The sequence below is a fragment of the Mus caroli genome, unplaced genomic scaffold (assembly GCF_978045245.1).
Source record: "Mus caroli unplaced genomic scaffold, Mus_caroli_1 scaffold_1, whole genome shotgun sequence".
Classification (NCBI taxonomy): Eukaryota; Metazoa; Chordata; class Mammalia; order Rodentia; family Muridae; genus Mus; species Mus caroli.
The window spans coordinates 167,384,510-167,405,835 of record NW_028227256.1 but is presented as its reverse complement, the minus strand read 5'-3'; the positions used below and the strand labels follow the sequence as shown (position 1 = coordinate 167,405,835).

At 43.9% G+C, this 21,326-nt stretch overlaps 1 protein-coding gene across 1 annotated transcript in view; it reads right to left on the bottom strand.

Moving 5' to 3' along the window:
• The window catches only part of Rgs5 (regulator of G protein signaling 5), a 37,789-nt gene extending 24,467 nt beyond the window's left edge, over positions 1-13,322 (bottom strand). Inside the window, exon 1 of the mRNA XM_021168838.3 lies at positions 13,188-13,322. Within this exon, the coding sequence (XP_021024497.1) occupies positions 13,188-13,231 (44 nt within the window). The 5' untranslated portion in view covers positions 13,232-13,322. The remainder of the gene's footprint in view (positions 1-13,187) is intronic.
• Between the last annotated feature and the right edge of the window lie 8,004 nt (positions 13,323-21,326).

Genomic DNA, 21,326 nt, shown 5'->3' with positions numbered 1-21,326 from the left:
AGCGAATCCTTCATCCAGTGCAAGCAGAACACAAATACTCGGGACTTTGTTGCTACTGAGGAATGAATTATGTAAACACTTTACATCAGCTTGTCAGCTAAAAGTATGCGTTCACTTTGGTTCCATTGTAGGTACAGTGGTCCTGCTTTCAAAAACTGATGCTGACGCTACTGAGAAATGACTACTAATCTAGCTAATAATACCACAACTAACCATGAATAGACTTGTTTATCTGCCAAAATTGGTCTGGAATGGATCATCTCATTCTCCTTTAGCCACTTACTATGTGAGTGAACTTATACAAGCTATGTATCCCTGCACCTCAACCACAGAGCTATACAATTAGGATGAATTAGGAGACGGTGTAAGAAGTTTCTGTGAGGAGAGCAAGGGACGACTGTAAAGGCTGGTCCAGTCCCTGGTACATAAACAGATGTCATCGTGCTGGCCACTGTGATGACTACCATTGTTACCACGGTCATCATCATCACCGTGTCTATTCATTTAACAACTGCGCCTTCCCAGTGCCAGCTCTAACTCCTAATATTCCTTTGACTTGGGGACTTGTAACCCTGGGCTTCTACAAGAGTGGATGATGATGAAGGCGAGGCCTGTATTCCACTTCAGTCTTTCTTCTCCACAAGGAGACACTATAGCTTGCTTCGATAAACAGTGTTGGAGACACAGAAAGAAAATGTGTGTGTGTGTGTGTGTGTGTGTGTGTTTGTGGAGAGAGAGAGAGAGAGAGAGAGAGAGAGAGAGAGAGAGAGAGAGAGAGAGAGAGAGAGAGAGAGAGACTCTCCTGGACAAAGAATCACAATACTATCAGTCTCCAGGACTAGGCAGTTCCACCCTACTCCAGATACACATTGCTGCCCATTTTCACACACGCCAGGGCGATGGTGGGACTGCTCGGGTGGAAAGATGGATAGACAGCACCCATAGTAGTTCCAAACCCAAAGCAGCAGCTCGACCCAGGATGATATGTACACCCAGCCAGCAGACTCTGGAGCGACTGCCAGAGATGCTAGAGCTTCAAACAAGAAACTTAAAAATAATGGTATCCATTTAACATGATTCAAGAAGTTGGTAATTTTTTTTGTAAGTAGAAAAATGTTTCTGCAAAAGAGTGAGATTGCTTAAATTTAAACAGGAGGCATTTAGGAGAATTTATGAACCACAAACTGTGATGAAACCCTGGAAACAGTGAACAGTAAATGTGGAGAAGTTTCCATTACCAAGAAAAGCCATCAAGGCCAGAGTGGCAGCCAGCTGCTTTGGATAACCCTGTCATGTGACCACCTGGAACCATCCCAGTGACATCATATGACACTTTCCAGATCCGCAGTCCATCTTATACTCACAAACAATCCATCGAACCCTGTTTAATCTCTTCCCTGCACTTGGCAGAGAAGACCCAACTGCCTTTAACTCATAAGATTCTCATCTCAGATCATGGGACCAAAAGCAGCAGTGAACATGTTGAAAGGGCTGTCCCTTGAGAGAAGCCAAGTAGAAGACTGAGTGCCTGTCCAGACAGCTCGTATCGTACCCTAAGCAAGTTCCTTTTGCTCAAAGGAAAACACAGAATAGCACAGTGGCCCAAGGCAGACATGGCAGCTCCAGGCTTCTCAGATCACCTTGCTTTGGGTACTTCCTGATCTGTTTGCTTGTTTTTACATCTCTAAAATACAGCAGCACAACAACACAAGAATACTTGTACTTACCTTTTAAGTATCTTTTATGAGAGTGAAATGAGTTACCGTATGTGAGGCATTTCTCTCAGTGCCCGGCTCATCTACCAGGGCACACCACAAATTGCAGGGTTTAGAATTTCTAATGTTATTACAGAAAGTCCTGGGCTCAGGAAGGAACATGTCTAGTGCAGTCACAGAACAAAAGGCAATCATAAATAAAGGGAAATACATGGTGACAACACTTGCCTTTGATTAAACCCTCCTGACAATCTAGTCAATTTACTGAAAGATCTTGGGTAAGTATTTGAGTACTCTGGTCTGGTCAAAATCAGGGAGCGGTAGCTGATAAGACTACTGCTGACCTTCTAGTGATAGTAAAATTTTATGATTTTAGCATTTGACATCTTTGCCATATAAATAAGAAAAGCAAGGGCCCAAGGTCTTCATAGGCTATGAGTGGTAACTTCTACACCTTCCTAATGCCCTGTTTCATGTGTAACAACAACCATATTATTCCCATAACTTCTACTCCCTGATCCTTACAGACTGTCTTCCTCATTCCAACAGCTGATTGATTGATTTTTCTTTCCAGAAAATTCTTTCAGTGTGTCCTTCCTCCTTCATCCTTAAGTTTACCAGTCCTGAAAAACTGCACAGCTGTGTCATCCTGCATCGTATGACATCCTGCCTCACTGTCCTCATCCTTCCCTTCCCATGACATCTCCCACCACCATGACACACACAGCCTTGTCATGGCTGGATTGAGCTGCTGGTCTATCCCAAACTCAAAACATCACTTCCTGGCTTCCCATGTCCCCAGTTACCAATCTTGTTTCGCACTATCCTCCCATAATTTTTTCTACGCACGTCCATCTCTCTTCTACCACACAGCAGTTTAAAACCCTTCTGATCTCATCCCTTCCCCCCAAATGTGTTACCACTTCAGACTATCAGAGTTGCTTTAGTTATTGGGATGGAGTGAAAAATAAAGCCAGCTGACTCACCCCGCATGGCTGTATCTTCTACTTCCCACCATCCAGCAGGGTCCCGTCCCATGTTACTGAGTATCACAACTCATTTTGTATAACAAAATGGTGATGGAGATCCATGGGGATGATAATAAACCATCCCACAGAGGTGCCTACAGTAGCCTCTGCACAGTAAATATTCCATCAGCATGTGTGTTGTGACTACTGCTGTCCCTATCATAGCACTGTGTGTACTGGTTCCATACAGTCATTCTGTACTAGTCTATATGTCTGACGATGGGACAGCTGCTATCTGTCATGGTCTGTGTGGGTTAATAGACATGCATTGAACAAGGAGATAGTATACACTCAACAGGCTTGTGCTTAGTTGGCACTAAGGTCAGTTCCTTTCAGATAGTCTCTACCTCACAACAGCATGAGCAACTCTGAAAGCATGGAGGGATGAGTTGCCATTGTTTGCATCGAGGTTGCCTGCTACAAGGCTCCTATAGCTGCCCAATGCAATGGAGTCATATTGTAATATCTCTTTCCTTGTGGTGTTGGTTTACTGTGTATTTTTACAATGGTGTTTTTCCCAAGCTCTATCCACTCCCTACTGGAGGACTCCCAGGAAATTTGGGACATTTCCCAAGATTTTATGGCCTGTCTCTGACATACTCATCACTCAGGGTAGGTTACTGGGGGTAATGAAGACACAGTGTAGGGACAAGATGGTCAGGCCAGAAACAGCTCATTTCCCTTTGACCTTCAATTCCCCATCTTCTTCAAAATAGTGTCTGCAAGAATGCTGGACTTTTGGTAATTACGTTTGCAACCCAAATAATGGATAGTGGGAAATGGTCCTGCAGTTGGGGAAGAAAGATATTTGTGGAAATTTTGAGCTCCAAAGGTGGAAGGGTCAGCGATGTTCCCACGAGAGCTTCTGTAGACACTAGTGGTACCCACAACCACCAAGCATCCTTTTATGTTCAATTACAGAGAGGCTCCTCAGACTAAACACTTATCCCTACAAGTGGCTCCTACTTTAAACTCATTTAGCCTATCCAAAATGAAAGAATAAGCAAATGGTGTTAAAGAAGGAAAAAAAGAAGAAGAAGAAGAGAAGTCACCAAGGTTGAGATCTTGTTAAAAACCAGCCTGCTTTCCACTCTTCCACAAATTTTGTCTTCCCACATGAAACATTCAGGGTCTCAGTCAATGTTTCTCTTTGCCAAATGACTATAAGGGCCTGTTGAGTAAAATAATGGCTCACCAATAAGGAACCAGAGAACAGCTTCTATGGCTAAAATGAGCTTTTAAATAATCGTTTCTCTTTCCCTGAAAAAAAAAAAAACTGAAACAGCAGCTTATACTTTCTCAGATTTCTTTCTCAGAGTTATCCATGCTCTCTCTCTCTGCCTATCTCTATCTCTACTCTGTCCTCAACTCCCCTCCCCATGCCCATGCCCTAAGTAAATTCTATTCTATATAAAAAGAGTTATCCATTTATTTCTATAGTAACTTATTTGTCCCACTTTAATGGAGCAACTGCTATTTATCATTGTATGTAATAAATACTGTGGGAATACTTTATACTATTAGTATGAAACATTTCTGGCTTCCAGTAGCTTCCCCTTTATATGGAGACAAGGATGGGATGACTTATTTGAATGCAGCCTAAACATGATTTGGGGGTAGCATACCTATGGCCAAGCTGAGGTTTGTGGAGTTCACTGTCCGACTGAGAGCAGGCATTTATTCTTTAGGAAAATCGTGACATGACGCTGTCTATGTCACATGATTGTTATAAAAATTCGATACCTAATATCCAAACAAAGGGGAATGGAAGGATGCAGGGTAAGATGTGATGCAGTTCACACCTGCACCTCAGCATGAGAGATCAAGGCAGCGAAATTACAGGTGTGAAGCCATCCTCGCCCCACCTCCCTTTCCCCTCCAAAGTTGTATGAGCTATGTAGAAGGTAAAGAATTTTTGTGGGGGTGTGAAAGGGAAGGAGAATGGCTTCTCCCTGAAGGGGAGAGGGTCGTTACAAAGATTCTAAGGAACTTACAGAAGAACCAGTGTTTGGGGTGCATGATTTGATGAGGTCGCAGGCCAGGGAGAAGAGGTGTCTGTTGAGCCCCAAGAGATCTCAATTTCTTCTTATCCTTGCCCTAACTCTTCATCGAGTCTTCTGAAACATTAAGTGGAAGTTTGCATTTTCCTAAAAATACTCTTAAATGTTTTCAAAGGGATCCATGCATACTACACCATAGCTTTCACATATTGAAGATCAAAGAATAGAAAGTGCTGGGAGTTGTTACTAAATTATAGATCTGAGCTTGTTGTGGGAGCAGTGTCTAGGAACCAGGCCGGCAGTCACTTAGCTGCCACAAACCATGAACCATGATGTTGACAAACATGAGCTATATTATGTCACCCTTTGGGATGAGCACCTTCCTCTAGATTGGGGACTTGAACCAGCTTAGAAAGATATAAATCTATCTAACATGTGTTGTAAATGTAAATCAGGATGGATACAAAGCACACACCCCCAAAAAAGAAAGGCCCGGGGACTTGGAGGATCAATGCCAGAGGGGGCCTAGGAGTGTTCCACAGAAGACATAAGAGATGAGCAACATCTTCTAGATGGAAACTAAAATCTGTGTAAAGTCTTGAAGACATGGTCTCTGACTGAGACATTTCCATGGATGATGATGGACAGCAGGCAGGAAGGGACAGAAACGGACACAGGAGGAGACTGAGTCACACCAATTTCCTTTTCATATCTTCCACATGTAGGCAGAGATTTTGCAGATGTGATAAAATTAAGGTAGGCCCACTGAAAAGTGGTCATTGTCTAAAGAAGGTAAGAGGACCGTGGCCTTAAGGTGACTTAACAGTGAGAGCAGAGATGCTGGGAAATTGCTGGCTTTAAAGATGAAGGTAGGGCCATAAGCCAAGGAGCACAGATCACCTCCTCCTGCTGTAAAAGGCAAAGAAATCAATCTCCTGACAACGTGCAGAATGAAAGCAGTCCCTGGGATCCATTCTAGACTTCAACCTCTAGAACTGCATTTGAATACTTGTGTGTTTCTTCAGGCCACCAAACTGGTGGCAACTGTTACAATGGCAATAGGAAATGGATCCATCATCATATCATGTTTTTTGTGGTATGGCTAACTTATACATAAAGCATAGTCTGAAAGCCAGTGTAAGTGTTCTCAACTCCATGAAGATCTGATGCCGCAGGCCTTCTAGGGCCCATACCCACCCCCCATACCCCCAACACATACTCATGCACACACACTTGCACACATACAGAGAAAGAGACAGAGATGAAGAAAGATTTCAAAATAAAGTAAATCTTTTCTTTTTTTAAGAATGAAATTGAATAAAGGAAAGATACAGTAAGAGAGTTAAAAACTAAAGTCCCAATGTTATACCATCAAGGGTTAGGTAGATGGTACATGAAAGTCCTGCTTACCACCTAACATGAGAGGGTCCCAAATAAATGCCTCTGCTTACCCATATTTGGAGAAATTTTTAAAACAGTGGCTCAATGAAACCCTCACTGAAATTGCTTGAAGGAACAGTCAAGATAAAGATCAATAGAGAGGCAGGGTCCCTAGGCCTAAGCCCCTGCTGAGAGCCCAAGTTTTTAATATCATTGAGTAAAAGTAATCGTGAAGTTTCCTTCATCTGAGAGCCCCGTGCACCCTGATGATGACCCAAGCACCCTGTGAGAAGTTTGGCAAAGAAGTTATTCCCAAGACTGAAAACATGACCTCCATCTTCAGGACCCACAGGATGGAAGGAGAAAACAAACTCCCTCAAGGTGTCCTCTAGCCCTCACATTAGCACACACACACACACAAACACACACACCACACATGCATGCACCCACAAATAAATGCAGCAAGAAAACATCATTCCGTTCTGCTAAGGGTCTGGGTAAATCCCTGATTTCAACAAAAGATTTATCATTTCTAAAAGTACCATACAAGGATGCGTGTTAATCTACTCATTCAAGTGGTATACTTGCTTTAGACATGGTAGACTCAGAAGCAGATGGAAGATTCTAGAAACTTATAACATAGAAAGGGTCAGACTATCTACACAATCCCAAAGGCATGTTAGGTCTCACACTTCCACAGACCCAGATGTCCCTCGTAAGCTACCACTTAAAACAGGCTGCCAAAATACAGGAAGCCACTTTTTGGATGGAATGTCTTGATTCTTTTCAAAGTTTTTGAATCCTGTAGATGAGTGCTTCCTCAATAAACAGATGTTCTGCACACACACACAAATCAACAGAAGTCACAGCTTGACCAAAACAACTGTCTACATTTCACTGCTGATAACAAATGTGTGGAGAGCAGTGTGCTTCATGCTGTCACAAGCACTTTACTCCCTCTTTCCTCCTCCTCCTCCTCTTCCTCCTCCTCTCCTCCTCCTCCTCTCCTTCTCCTCCTCCTCTCCTCCTCCTCCAACCTGAGAAAAGTCCAGCTCATACTTAGTGTATAAGTCTTCCCTCATCAAGACCTGTGTGTAGCCTTCAAGACCACCAGTTAAAGGGACAGGCCCAACATCTTCCTAGAAACGGGGTTTAAGGAAGAGAAGTGAGAACCTGTCCAGATGAACTTGGTGCTGCTTGAGAAGTGTTGGGAGAGGCAATTAGAGAGGATAGAGCATGGATCTTAGTCTAAATTGTACGTACACAGCGGACCTGCTCAAGTCGTTACTGTCTAAAGAATTCCAACGTTGTTTGGCTCAAGCCTTTAAACACTAAGGCTTTTTTTTTTTTTTTTTAAGAAAAAAAAAAGTGCCTAGTTAAGTTCTCCTACCTGGGTACAGCAGTAGTGGAATAGCTCTCCTGGAAGTATCCTGTGGGTATGTCTGGAGCTCTATAGTCAGGTGATAGCCCAAAGCTACATGTGGATTAGAGGTGTTGATAATACATGCTTCTGACCTTCAGGCTGATTTGACCCACTGATATTTTATGAATGAAAGACCCATTTTCCCCATCCCATCCCAACCCCCCCCCCCCTGTGTGTGTGTGTGTGCAGATGTGTGTATGCAGGTATGTGTTTGTGTGCCCATGGAGGTACGGGTGCACCTACAGTAAATAATTGATGCTCATGCAATCAATCTCAATTGAGACACACACATACACAACCCACAAACAAACAAGCAAACAAGCATCCACTGACTCAAGTAGTCATGAGACTTGTAGGGTATCAGTGAGACTGAAGAAGTTAAGAGGGTGTGATGGGTGACTATGATCTAAGCACGTTATAAACACACATAAAACTGCCAATAATGCATTTAATATTTTTTAAACTCTACATTACAGATCGCTCTATGGACAGGTACACATCTAGTGAAATATAATTGCTACAGCTTTTAAAGATGTGACTGGATTTAGGTGCAGAAAATAATTAAATTAAAATAAAATAAAAAAATAGTGATATATAAAGTCCAAATTCAGAACAGCAATGTGGCAGAACTAGAAGGAGTGTAGAGGACCATGCATGACCATGTCTGTTTGTAAGTAAGGTAGAGATGCCTAGAGATGGGGCTCAGGACTGGCCATTGGCAATTAAAAGCCAGGATCGTAGTTCAGGACTCTGCCGGCTCCCCATCTAAAAACTTCCTCGAGCGTAGAGCTGCTTCCTAAATTGTACCTGCAAATCCTGTGCTTAGTGGTAGGAGGGGATGAGGAGGCATTTATTATGAGATCTAAGAGTTCCGGTCTCAGGTGTGTCAAGTTTTGGATCCTAATTCAAACAGCCCAACTGCAAAACGGTCACTAGATGTTTGAATGCTTATGGAACGATTCCAAGCGTGAAAGAGCACTGTTGTTAATTTCTGGATAAGAATCGCTGTTTGTAATGAGTTTTCTAATGTTTCAACAAAGTGCACGGTGTAGTGTCTGATAAAAAGGAGGAGCACACAGAAGACTTCAGGAAGGTGAATGATCATGAGTGAAATAAATACTTAAAAAAGGCTTTGACACAGAACTCATTTCCAAAAAATATTTTCAGGGCCGCCTAGAATACAGAGGAGAGGGAGGGTGGTGGGGAACTACTTGGTAGGGTCTACCCGTGACTCCAGTCACCTTGTGGATTTTGTTGTGGTGTTTTTCTTGTGACATTTCTTTCCAACAGGATTCCCAAGTCATTTTCAGGTGAGGAAATGAGGCTCAGAGAGAGCTAGGGCTTCCCCTGCTCTTCGGGAAGGGTTAGAGAGTGAGACTGTGTGGTCTCTGCTTCTTCGGCATCCCTGTAACTGTTCCAGGGCTAAAGCAGATACAGGGATGGGAGGCTGCAGAGCTACCCTCCCTGCACTGCAGCATCCTCCTCCTTCATTTCTCCCCCTCCCCCTCCACTCACATTCTGGGGCAGTCAGAGGGTCAGGCTAAAGCTGTCTTGCAACTGGACTTGGCCTTTAAAATATGGTCCACAGCCCACACGTTATCTGGGAACTGATTGAAACTCAAAAGAAAAAAAGAGAGAGAGGAGCCGGCTACTGGCTGGCCTCCATTCACATCCTGCTTCCTCTTGCTAATGATTGATCCTGCCTGGATTAATTAAACTTTCACTCCCTTTTTCTCCAGCCAGCAAGACAAGCCATTGACACTGGCCCAGGAAACATAAATAAACTTTATTTTATTATCATCTATCCACTTTAATCTGTAGTTCTTATTAGAAAAGGAGAAAGGTATTAGATAACCTTCCAAGAACCCTTCCTGACTAAGCTTTTGGGATCTGACAGCATAAACCAGTGAGAGGGAGGAGAGGTGATAATATAGGAAGCCACAAAAGTAGCTTTGATGGTGGACCCCAGGGAAACAGTCCAGGCTGTGAAGTTCCTTAAAGTCCAAAAGCCAAAGGAGAAACAAACCTGCAATCCTGAGAAACAAACCACCCTCCTGTTAACCAAACCTTCCCTGCCCAGGGCATAGAAATGCTGGCTTTCCTTTCACCTTCTCCCTCCACCCCCTCCCCCAGCCCTTGCAGGAAACCCCCAATACCTCATTATTTAGAAACAGAAACGTGATCCTTTTTCCCCATTATGACCTAACATGGCCCTGTTAATGTTTGTTCTTCCTGATCCCCCTGGAAAGCAGAGAAAAGTGCCAGGCTGACATTGATTGGGCAGCCCAGTCTCCAGCTACTATCAATTAGTTGAGAACTTTTTCAGGAACATATTTATCATGAGCCTACTTTGTACCAAATGCTGATTGTCTTTGTAAACTTCAGGCAAAGAAGGGAAAAAATCTTGTTCCATGCAAACATCTTTAGTTCTCAGAGTCAGGCTTTGGGTGAGGTGTTATTTATCTATTCTCTGATACTGTAGCAAAACACCTGAGGCTTCCAGTTCTGCAGGATCTGCAGGTTTTGGAACACTGTGTTTGTATCAGCTGGAACCTGGTGAGAATTACTTTACAGGTGTGTGAAAGGAAGACACCAAGCAGTGAGGGGAAGGGTCCCAAAAGAACCACCTACTAAGCCCTGGTATGGTTTGTGTCTTGAATATCTCCCCCCAGAGATCCAAAGATCCATACAAAAAGTTAGGTCTGCAGGAGGTGCTAACGGCAATGAGAGGAGGTGAGATTGTAAAGAGGAAGGACCTAGAAAGCCAATGGTGTGATGTGTCCTCACAGTGGGGTGTGAGACCTCCGCCTTTCCATCCTTTTGTTACATGGGAGTGAGATGGACAGCTTTGTTCTGCCATGCACTTTCATGTAAACAGGTCTGAAATCAAAATCAGTGTAGCCAGATGATTATGGATTAGAACTTCCAAAACCCGGGGCTAAAGTAGACCTTTTATCTCTGTAAATTGATATTAATTCTCAGGTGTTTTGTCATTGTGATAATAAACCACCTGCCACAGCCAGAGCTCTTAATATTCTATGATGCTATTAGATGGTCTCTACCATACACATCCTTGGGGGACAAAGCAAATCCAAACCATGGAATAATGAGTGAGGTGTACGGAGTACGACTAGAAATTTGGAGGTGTCCCTCCTTGATAAACATGTTTCTGAGGATCTCATTACAGATGGTGGAATATGAAAGGAAGGCACCACACAGTGAGGGGAGGGGTCCCATGAGAACCACCTACTAAGCCCTGCTGTGGTTTGTATCTTGAATGCCTCCCCAAAGATCCACACAAAATGCTTGCTCTGCAGGAGGTGCTGATGGGAGGTGGTAGACTCCAACAGAGGCAGGACCTTGAGAGTCAGTGATGGGATGTTCTCACAGTGGACACACAACAAAGACATATGTTGCCTGAGTCTTGGTACAGGTTATATTAACACTGGCCAAACTATCTGTACCCTCTTCTGTTCTTGTTTGTATTTGCAGCCTGTCCCCTTGGCCTTAAAGGCATCCCTCACATCTCTTTCTCCTACACAGACATGCCTGACTCTTCTGCCTTGTAACAGTAGTTTAAGCATCTTTTTCTTAACCCTTAGTGAAGTCTTCCCCAACTATCAAAAGCTCTGAGGCCCATTGAGTCCCCAGTCTAAGACTTCTAGTAGTACTCTGCAATTATTCCTCCCTGCTGGTCCATAGCACTCAGTGATGTGCATCCTCATTTACCTTCCTACCTGGGGCACACTATCCTGTGAGCAGGGTGTGGCTTGTCATCCAAATGCCTAAGAGATGTCACAGGCTTGAAATAACTGAAATGGTTTCATCAATAAGAATCCACAGTTTCTCAGTGGCCTCTCCTCTACATTATTAGTTTGCTGTGTTCTTAACATTATGAATTCCACAATGTGTTCAATTCTATCACTAGCTTATCAGCTACAGTGGGTTTCAAAAGCATACATTTCCAGCAAGAATAACACCAGTCCCCAACTAGAAAGTCCCAGCTTTAGTGAATAAATGATAAATGTAAAAATAAATAAATTTCAATGTTGCTAATGAATCCAATACATGATAGTAAAAGAAATAATTGCAAAAGTACCACTACTATAGCTCTCTAAACACTATATTATTTCCATCAAAACTGAGGGCAAGAGGAGTAACAATATCAAGATGCCCCAACCCTTGCAGACTATCACATAAACAGCGTCAACTGTTCACCCAGTGTAATGATGTTCACTGCATTAATGATGTTCAATGCAAATACCAAGTGAGCTAAAGGCTCACCATGCTCACTCATCTATCTATGCTGTGCACGGTCATGGTCAACGTGTGACTCTCACAGTTGGAGAGAAAGCAAAGATGTATCATCTGGTCTTCCAAGAGGTTGGGATGTCACTCAGTTCTAAGCACTTGGCCTATCTGGAGCTCTCTATAGGAGAGGTGGGAGAGATGGGGTGTGGGAATGACGAACAGTTCCCAGTCCTGGAATCCACTTCTTCCCCCCCTGGTCTGGTGGATACAGCTACAGATGCCACTGCTATTGATTTCTTCTATCTTCATGTATTTAAAACATTTACACCTTTGACTCTAGGGAATATGTTCCATTGTTTCTTCTTTTAAAAAAAATCACTTAAAATTTATTGCTGTAATGAGAAACGTCAAAGAAAATGTGACATTTTAAATAGGTAAAAGTCTTTGGTGGCCCACTAAACAGTATGACTTTCTCAGACAGACATTGACCCTTGGGGACAGAGGAGGCTGTGCAAAAATCAGTTTTACTCCCTTTAAAGGTTGAGGGTCAAAGTAAAACCAATCAGGACTCTACAGAGCAGAACCTTTCTACCTACACAGATCATGTCGGGTATTGGGTTGTTAAGTTTGTAGTAAGATGACGACTTTAGATATGGGATTTTCTATAGACCACAACACAGTCCTAGACAACCATGTGTCTCAGAGCTCCAGGTAATAGACAAACCCTGTGTCCCAGGGACTTTTCTTTTGCCCAGTAATCCAGCTACTCCTATCTAATGAATAGGGAATAATGGGGAGCCCCCTCTGCCCTACTGCAAACCTGCCTGCAGAGTCCTCATCTCCCCCCCCCCATCTCTCTGTGTGAATGAAGATCACTCTTCCCACAGTTTACTGTGTCAGACATTCTTCTGAGCACTTCCCACACGTGAACACTCACTCAGTCCTCAAAACCACCCTGTGAGATAGACATGCTTCCAATCTCCACTTTACAGATGTGCAAAGTTAAAGAAATTGCTTCAAGCTACCCAGGAAATATGTAGGGGAGACAGAATTCAAACCAGGATACTTTATTTTTCGGTGTTGGGAGTTACCTTTCTAACACACACACACACACACACACACACACACACACACATCCTCTGGGGGTTAGGGGGAACAGCGCTCTGACACTCTGTATATTAAATGACCATGGATTATCTCCTGTTGAATCTCTAGCTCAGATCTTTCCAAATCTTAGTACTGCTACAGACAAGACAAAGCCAAGTAAGTCTATTACCGAGCATCAGTTTCATCTCAGTGGGACCCCATCCCGCAGAGCCTCTGGGCATCCTCCCTTGAGTGAAGGCTCACCACATCTTTATCTCCTACACTGAAGAAGTTCAGTTCTCACCTTTCCAGGCATGAGTGCGGCAGAGCTGCCAGTCCCTTACACATTTTGGCTGGCGGCTTAGATCCTCAACTTGAGCACGAACCTCTCAACAGCTGACAGTCTGTGGAAACTTCAATAATCTGGGGCAGCCTTTCCCTTTGAGGAATATATACAAGCTCTCTCACAGCTCCGTGGCTCCGAGGACCAATCAGCAGCCTGGGTGAAAATTGTGGGCTGGAGCTCAGCAGCAGTTTGCCTTCGGTGGGGGGCTGGGAGCCTTTCCTGATTTCAGGCACTGCTGGGACATGTTTCTGGTGCTTCTGTCCCTACAGTCTCTTGTTTGTTTAGTTAGGGCTGGGTTGGAGCCTAAAGTGAGATAAGATCATTAGTGCTTGAAGGCTGAAATTTGACGTCAGCCAGAACGGCGATGTAGGCTTTCTTCGAAAGCAAGATACCCTGAGCCATTTCAGATCTGCCAAGGGTCCTGGGATACAAACACTGAACCCACTCACAGGGGAGGAAACGGCTTCTTTTCACGGTGGAGAGAGTGTGCACCTGAGGATCTCTCATCACCTGAGCACTCAGATGGGTGCTAGGAATTCCGAGGTAAAAGGACCAGCCCAGGCTCTGATGATGGAGGTGTGTCTTACATTGGTGCAGTTAGGTGTAAGCAACAACTGCCCTGGCACATCTTCACTAGACCTAGGGGTCACAGCCTGTGTGCCCAACAAGTCCTAATCAGGTCTTTTCTTCAGTGAGTCCATTAAGGGAGCCAAGTTAATGGTGAAGAGCAGAGAAAGGAGATTTGCTCAGTGTGACCCTAGTCTGTCTACTACAAGCCTGACGTGAGAGAGGGCATAAACAGAAAGCAAGGGACACACCTAGCTAAAGAGAAAAGGCAAAACGAGGTTCCCCTGCCCACCAATGTCTCAACACTGGGTCTTTCCCACAAGCCAGTCTGACACAAGGTCAAGGTCATTGCACAAGCTGTAAATCTTTTTTCCAGGAGACAAATTCCTGTTCTGGATGCCCCCAGGGCTTCAGCCGTTTCCTCTTCCTGAAGGAGATTGGGGAGAGGGAGGGGGCAGTAATAGCTTGGAGTTCTTTAACAGTCAGCAGTCAGGTTGTCAAAGAGGGGAACACAAGTGTCTCCTTAGAAGGTTTGTTCCTGGCAGATAAGTCCATAACCTCCTGGTCCCCCTTTGCTTTAACACCTCAGGGTTGAGGTGAGATAGGCCTGTGACTGAAAGCAAAAACCCCAAAGGGAACAGGAGTAGGAACCGAGGTTAGAATACACTCAGGGGGTGTCAAGCTCCCTGCTAAGTACCATCTCTGCATAACTCCTGGGTTTAGCTTCTTTCAGAAAGTCTGGAACAAACAAATGCATTCTGTTGGCCTGAAAAGTGTCTTGAGCAGGGTGGTGGTGGCACACGCCTTTATTCCCAGCAGGAGGCAGAGGCAAGCAGATTTCTGAGTTCTAGGCCAGCCTCCTCTGCAGAGTGAGTTCCAGGACAGCCAGAACTATACAGAGAAACCCTGTCTGGGGGGGGCGGGGGGGGGGGAGACAGAGAGAGGGAGGGGAGGGGAGGGGAGAGGAGGGGAAGGGAGAAGAGGGGAGGGGAGGGGAGAGGACGGGAGAAGAGGGGAGAGGAGGTTCTTGGTACTATGACATGCAGGCTGTCCTCAAACTTCTGTTCCTTGTCAGCCTCCCAAGTTGTGAGATTGTAAGCAGCCACTATTTTGCCCCGTGCGACTCCATTTCAATCCTGACAACTTTCCTCCTTGCCTCTGCACAATGTTCTCTGAAGCCGTGATTAAGCATCTGATGGTTTGTTTTCCACTGTCCCTGGCAACTGTATAAACAGACGACACGGCCACTCCACTCTATGGTATGGGTAAGAAGGGGGGTTTATTGTAGCTATGCAGGAGAGAACAGCCAGGGGCATCTGGAAGCGGCCAGAGCAGAGAGAGAAATTAAACTGAGCATGGCCAGCAGACTGGACCTGGGCATGACAGAAGCGGGAATAGGGCTGAGAGGAAGAAAGGGACAGAGTGGGAAGGAGAGCAGAGATGAGGAGGAGGGAGCCTGGGACAGAGAGGGTGTGACTGAGAGAGGAAGACAGAGACTGAGCATATGGAAGACATCAAGGTACTAAGGACAATGAGTAGCTGTAGCCACAGGGAGGGAAGCCTTGGGCTGGGGAAGTTTAGGGGAGTGGAGGGGGTGAGAAGGGCCAGGATGCTAGCTAGCATGGACTCTGAAATGTGTGACAGGTTCTCGTGAGACCAAGTGATCCTGGAGGCCAGCATGTGTTAGTTAATAGGCACCGCAGATAGCCATTTATCCCTTCGTTTTAGAGTTTGGGAAAATGGAGTTTCCTTTGGACCTGACAATAACCACAATTAGATTCATCCTGCTTAGTCTGATTTGATCCCAGGTTGGATGGGAGGAAGGAGAGATATCAAGAGGTTAGTGTCAGTAAAACCTTTGGGCCAATTCTAAGGAAGCCCTAAGAGGTATAGGAGTACCTCTAAGATTAGGAGTAACTGGGGTCCTTCTTGTTGGTTCTGTGGGTAATGACCTAGCACGCTAAAAATGTTGTTTAGGTTCTGTCGTGGTTTGAATAGAAATCACCCCCGGAGACTCTTGTATGTGAAAGCTTAGTCCATAGTGAGCCATACTATTAGGGGGCATGGCTTTGTTGGAGTAGGCTTGTCCTTGGTAGAGGAAATGTGCCACTGGGGACAGGTTTGAGGTCTTAGAAGCTCAAGTCTGACCAGTGTTTCACAGTTTCTCCTAGCTGCCTGCACATTAAGATGAAGACACTGGCCTCCATTTCCAGCACCATGTCAGCCTGCACACTGCCATGTTTTCCACCACGATGATAAAGGACTGAACCTCTGAAACTGACAGCCAGCCCCAATTAAATGTTTTTTTTTTTTCCTAAGAGTTGCTGTGGTCATGGGTGTCCCTTCACAGCAATAAAGCCCTAACTAAGACAGGTTCTCTTTTCAGAGACTTTCTGTAGAGTGTCTTATAGCTTTTGTGAAGCTATAAGTTCTTACAAAAACATAATAACAAAACAAAGAAAGAAACCAAGAATAATACTAATTTAAAAATGTAGTGCAGAGAGCATAGCCTGTGGGCTATGAGACACTCAGCAATTAGGATGTCTACACAAGATCTGACTTTCAAACATGCTTAGTTTATTCATGCAAACATTTCTTATAATATCACATTAATATAAGAGTTAAGCAGACATTTCCCTGAGCAGGGAGCATGTGGCTGGGGAGAAAATGCTGCTGTAGGTCCCTGGAGAGTGCTTCAGTGAAGATGAATCAGAAGGTTGCAAGCTCAACCCAAGTCTGTCACGAGGTCCTTCAGCTATGACAGGCCATGGGAGGATGGCTTTGGTGGAGGTCCCAGATGTCCTTGAGAGTGTCCAGCCAGCAGCTCTCTATCACTGACAGCTAGCCATATGTGAGTCCAGCAATGGTGCTGGAAGTTCAATGGTCACCAAAGCCAGGGGCACACAGACGCCATTTCAAGCCCTCTTGCCGATGGGCAGCAACACATAGGCTAGAGAAGACACGTCTTGGGAACAGAGCAATGCAGTCCTAGAGATCATCTCCAAAGTTCTACGTTTTGTATAATCTCATTGGCCAGTAACTTTGTGCTGTCAGGGCTCACAGCATGAGTCTGGCTCACCAACCTATCAGTGCCACCTTAAGGTTAGGTCCTTAACATGTCAAAACCTATCTTGATCTCTGTTCATATTTGAGCTATCCTATGAACACACCAGATCTTGCCTCTGGGGCCTATCTCTTATCAGAGGTGCCTGGTAGCAAGCTCCTGTTTTTACAGGTAGTACATTATTTCAAGCCACACAAAATGGATTCACTTATGTTTCTAACATTAAGTGACTGAGTACAGACTTGCAAAGATCTAATGCCCACTAATCCTTACAAGACTCCCACAGTACAAGAGACATATATGCATAGAAAAGAGCCAGTAGCAATTAGCCTCATTATACACAGCTATATAGAAGCCCATTACATACTGATTTAACTTCTACTTCTAAAGGAAAATCTAGAGTTTTTGGTTTAATTGCCTATGTCTACAGCATTGATGCTCAAAATGTTAAATCTCTTGCCTATTCAGGACCTATGTTAGTTCTGTTAAATATATATATATATTTAACAGAGCCGGGTGGTGGTGGCGCACGTCTTTAATCCCAGTACTTGGGAGGCAGAGGCAGTGGTCTACAGAGTGAGTTCCAGGACAGCCACGGCTGTACAGAGAAACCCTGTCTTGAAAAACATTAATATATATATATACAAATGAAGCTCATATATTAACAAAATGCTTCTTTAGAAAAAAAGGATTGTGCCAGCTTTTCAGAGGTTATCTAGATGGCAGTTTTCCAAGACATCTTTTCAAGTGTAAAAGTCTTGAAGACACTAGGAAGTCAGCATTACACCACACATGTAGTGAAATCTTCCTTTGGAGGGTGGCCAGGACCTGTGAAGATCCAGCATTACCCATTTTAAGCAGGTTCCAGTTGGATTCTAGAATCAGATGTTAAGGGATCTAAAGAAAAATGTTACCAAGTCCCAGTAGTCATGAAAAGATTCCTTTATTTGTATCAATTGTTTTTTTGGTTTTTTTTTTTTTTTTTTTTTTAATGGTCAACGTTAAGTACAACTTAGCAGATGGGAGGAGTTTCCTCACTAGCTACCCATAATCCAAAAATTCCATGAGTTGTCCCTATTTCTCATCTAGGGCCCTCTCATGTGTTTTGGGGGTTGCCTTGCATTTATCCAGGGTCACCAGGGGTAACACAAGGTATTCAGCCTGACCCAGGGCTAGCCCACTGTGCTCTGGCCTTCTGTGACCATTGCTCCGGCTGCCTCTGGCTGCAGTTGTAGTCGTCATCCTTCCTTCAGGCATGCATAGTTGTTGAGGGAGGAAGCCCTGTGCAAAGCTTTTGCACATGTAAAGTTCAATACACAGCTCTACATAGTTCCAGTGACAGATGCAGAGGACATTAAATGTATTGAGATACTTGCTTACAAAGTGGTCATTTAAAAGAATTCAACATAGACACTTAATTAATCTTGATATTGTTAAGACAATTCCATAAGAAGATAAAAGTCTGAAATGGAGACATAAAAATTATTTTAATGAAGCATAAAAGTCTTGCCTTTTGTGTTAGAAATAAAGAATAGTGTTGGTGTCTGGTAAGGAACACAGAAAGAGAAAGTAGGTTAGTAGGGAAATTATTTTTGTAAAAGGGATCCACCAAGATCCAACCTAGACTAACAAGCACACTTGCCCGAGATGGCTTCCATTCTTATCCCTGACCTAGGTGGTGAGTGCATCTTGTCCCATTCATTGGAGTTCTGCTTCCAATCTGACATAACTGGCTAATGTATACATAGCAGAAAGAGAAAGCTCAGTAAATGTGAGTCCTTGCTGGGATAACTGCCTCTATAGAAACAAACTTTTCTCACAAAAGCAGAAAACGTTAACCTTTTTTAAAAAATAGATGAATCTTAGATATTTAGTGATGGGGGTATACTAATTCTTTGCTTCTGCTCTTCTTAGCCTTCTTTTAAAGGCAGAACAAATTCCCCGAATGTCCTAGTTAGGGGTAATATTGTTGCAATGAAGAACCATGACACAACGCAACTTAGAAGGACAGGATTTGTGTGCTTTACACGTCCACATCACCGTTCATCATGGACGGGCAGGGCAGGAACTCACACGGGGCAGAACCGGGATCTACTTACTGGCTACTTCTCATAGCTTGCTTAGCGAGTTCTTATAGAAACCAGAGCACCAGCCTAGGGCTGTCTCCTCCCACAGTGGGCTGGCCCCTTCCTCATCAATCACTAATTATGAAAATCACCCTACAGGCTGAGCTACAGCCCCTGCCCAATCTTATGGAAGCACTTTCTCAACTGAGGCTTTCTCTTCTCTGAGGGCTCTATCGTGTGTTAAGTTGACCTAAAACTAGCCAGCACACCAAACAAATACAGAAGGACTCGCCTCGATCAACTCTTAATATTTAAGTTTCAAGACACCAGAAGATGATAGGCAGTCATTTGCAGAAGTAGATTGTCTTGTTTTGTTGTTGTTTTTTTTTCCTTCCAACTGACAAAACCCACACAAAGCACACAGGTTGTTTAATAAGCAACCACGTGTACCCACCCAATACACACATTAATAGCCAAACAACTGACCAGTTATGTTTCTCATGGCTTCCTCTGCAATGAGACAATCCTTAAATGACTTGAGCATCTTAATATCGCTACATTTTTAAATTTTGAGATAGAAAAATTAAGAACACGAGAGGGGGGAAAGAATCCTTTTGTCCTAGAGTCTGAGTCCAGCTTCTTGCCACTGAAAAGCAAGAGTTCCTGCACAATTAACATCTACTGTACAGACTTCCCACAGAAATTAAAGCTCTTTTCACAAATATATTTTTCCTCATTTTTATTAGTTCTTTGAGAATTCTGAATGATGTATTAGATATATTTACCCCCCCCCCCCCGTAAACTCCTCTCAAGCCCACCCTTGCTCCCTACCCACCCAACTTTGTGTCCTCTTTTTGTTTTCAACCTACCAAGCTCGGCTGGTACTCTCCACAGATGCCTGGATGTGTGGCCTCCCTCTGGAGTGTGGGCAGTCTACCCGGACCACATCCCTAAAGGAAGCTGACCCTTCCTTTCCCAGAAGCTATAAACGGCCTATAGTTCCTTGGCTAAGGTTGGGACTGATGCCCACCTCCTCTCTCCATGCTAGGATTTTTGTCTGGTTTATGCAAGTCTTGTGAATGCTTTCAGAACTGCTGGGATTTCATAAGTGCAGGTGCCCTCCTATGTCCTGACAACACAATCTTTTTACAGTCACTGCCCTCTGGATCTTGCAACTATTTTGTCCCCTTTTCTGCAATGATCCCTGAACCTTGGGAGAATGGGTTTGATAGAGAATTTTTTATGTTAAAACCATGACTTGGGCTGAAGGCCTGAGTACATATGGCTTTGAGCAAGACCACATTCTTTTTCTCTGACATTTTCCAAAAACAAACAAACAAACAAAAACTTAAACAAGCTTAAGTCTATATTAAAAATATCTTCCCAACCCTGCCTTACTACCTTGTACTGAAGTTCACTGCAGCATCAAAACCAGGAATCCTGGCTAGACTTGAGTTGCGGTCCCTTTGGCTGCAAAGGGTAGAGGTCCAGAAGTGTGCCTCATCTGCTTCTCCTGCCAAACCCTGATCCAATCATGTCCTGTCTGTAAGTCATAAGATTAGGACTTTGATAAAAGACTAAAAACTCAAAACCCTGGTCAGTGTCAGACTAAAGACCATGTTTTCCAGCCAACAAGGCAATAGCTTGAAATGACCAAGGAGGGAGGACAGAGTGGGGAGGAGCAGACCCTTGAACCACAAAGAGGACATCAGGGTTTATCAAAAGTGGGGAACCAAAGGCACGTTCCCAAATGAGTTTTTGATGTTGAAATTCTACCATAGGATGCTCGTACCCACAAGTGCTCATGTGTAGCCAGGGTATTTTAGAAATATACTCGAGCAAATAGATCTAATACCATTTCATCATGTTTTATCTGCCAAAATAATAGAACACATCACATATATCATGAGAATGTTCTCTCTATAAATATGAATATGAAGTATAAATAGAGCAGCTCTAACACTGCCCCTTGGTGAACAGTATCTTTTTCTTAGGTATTTTGTGGTGTATATTTACAGCAGACTGTTAAGCTGGAAGGGAGAAAGCAAATAGCAGGCTTGGAGCTGAGTGAGGATGGCCACCCCCCCCTCCTTCATGGGTACCTGGGACCTCTTCTCACTTTATTTTATGCAGGTAACACACACACACACACACACTCATACACTCATACACACTCACACATGTGAATCGCCACAATTGCCCATTCTGAAGATCTAAAATACCTTGCAGAAGAGAGGAGAATGGGAGTATCTGAGTTTGCCCAAGGCACATTAAGTAAAAGCAATTTCTCCTGATCAAAAGAATGGCCCCTGAGTTCTATCTGTGGTCCTGGGTGGCAACCTCACACCCCAATCTGTCCCAAAGATGTGCACTGTGGTCTAGCACACTGCAGCTAGATAC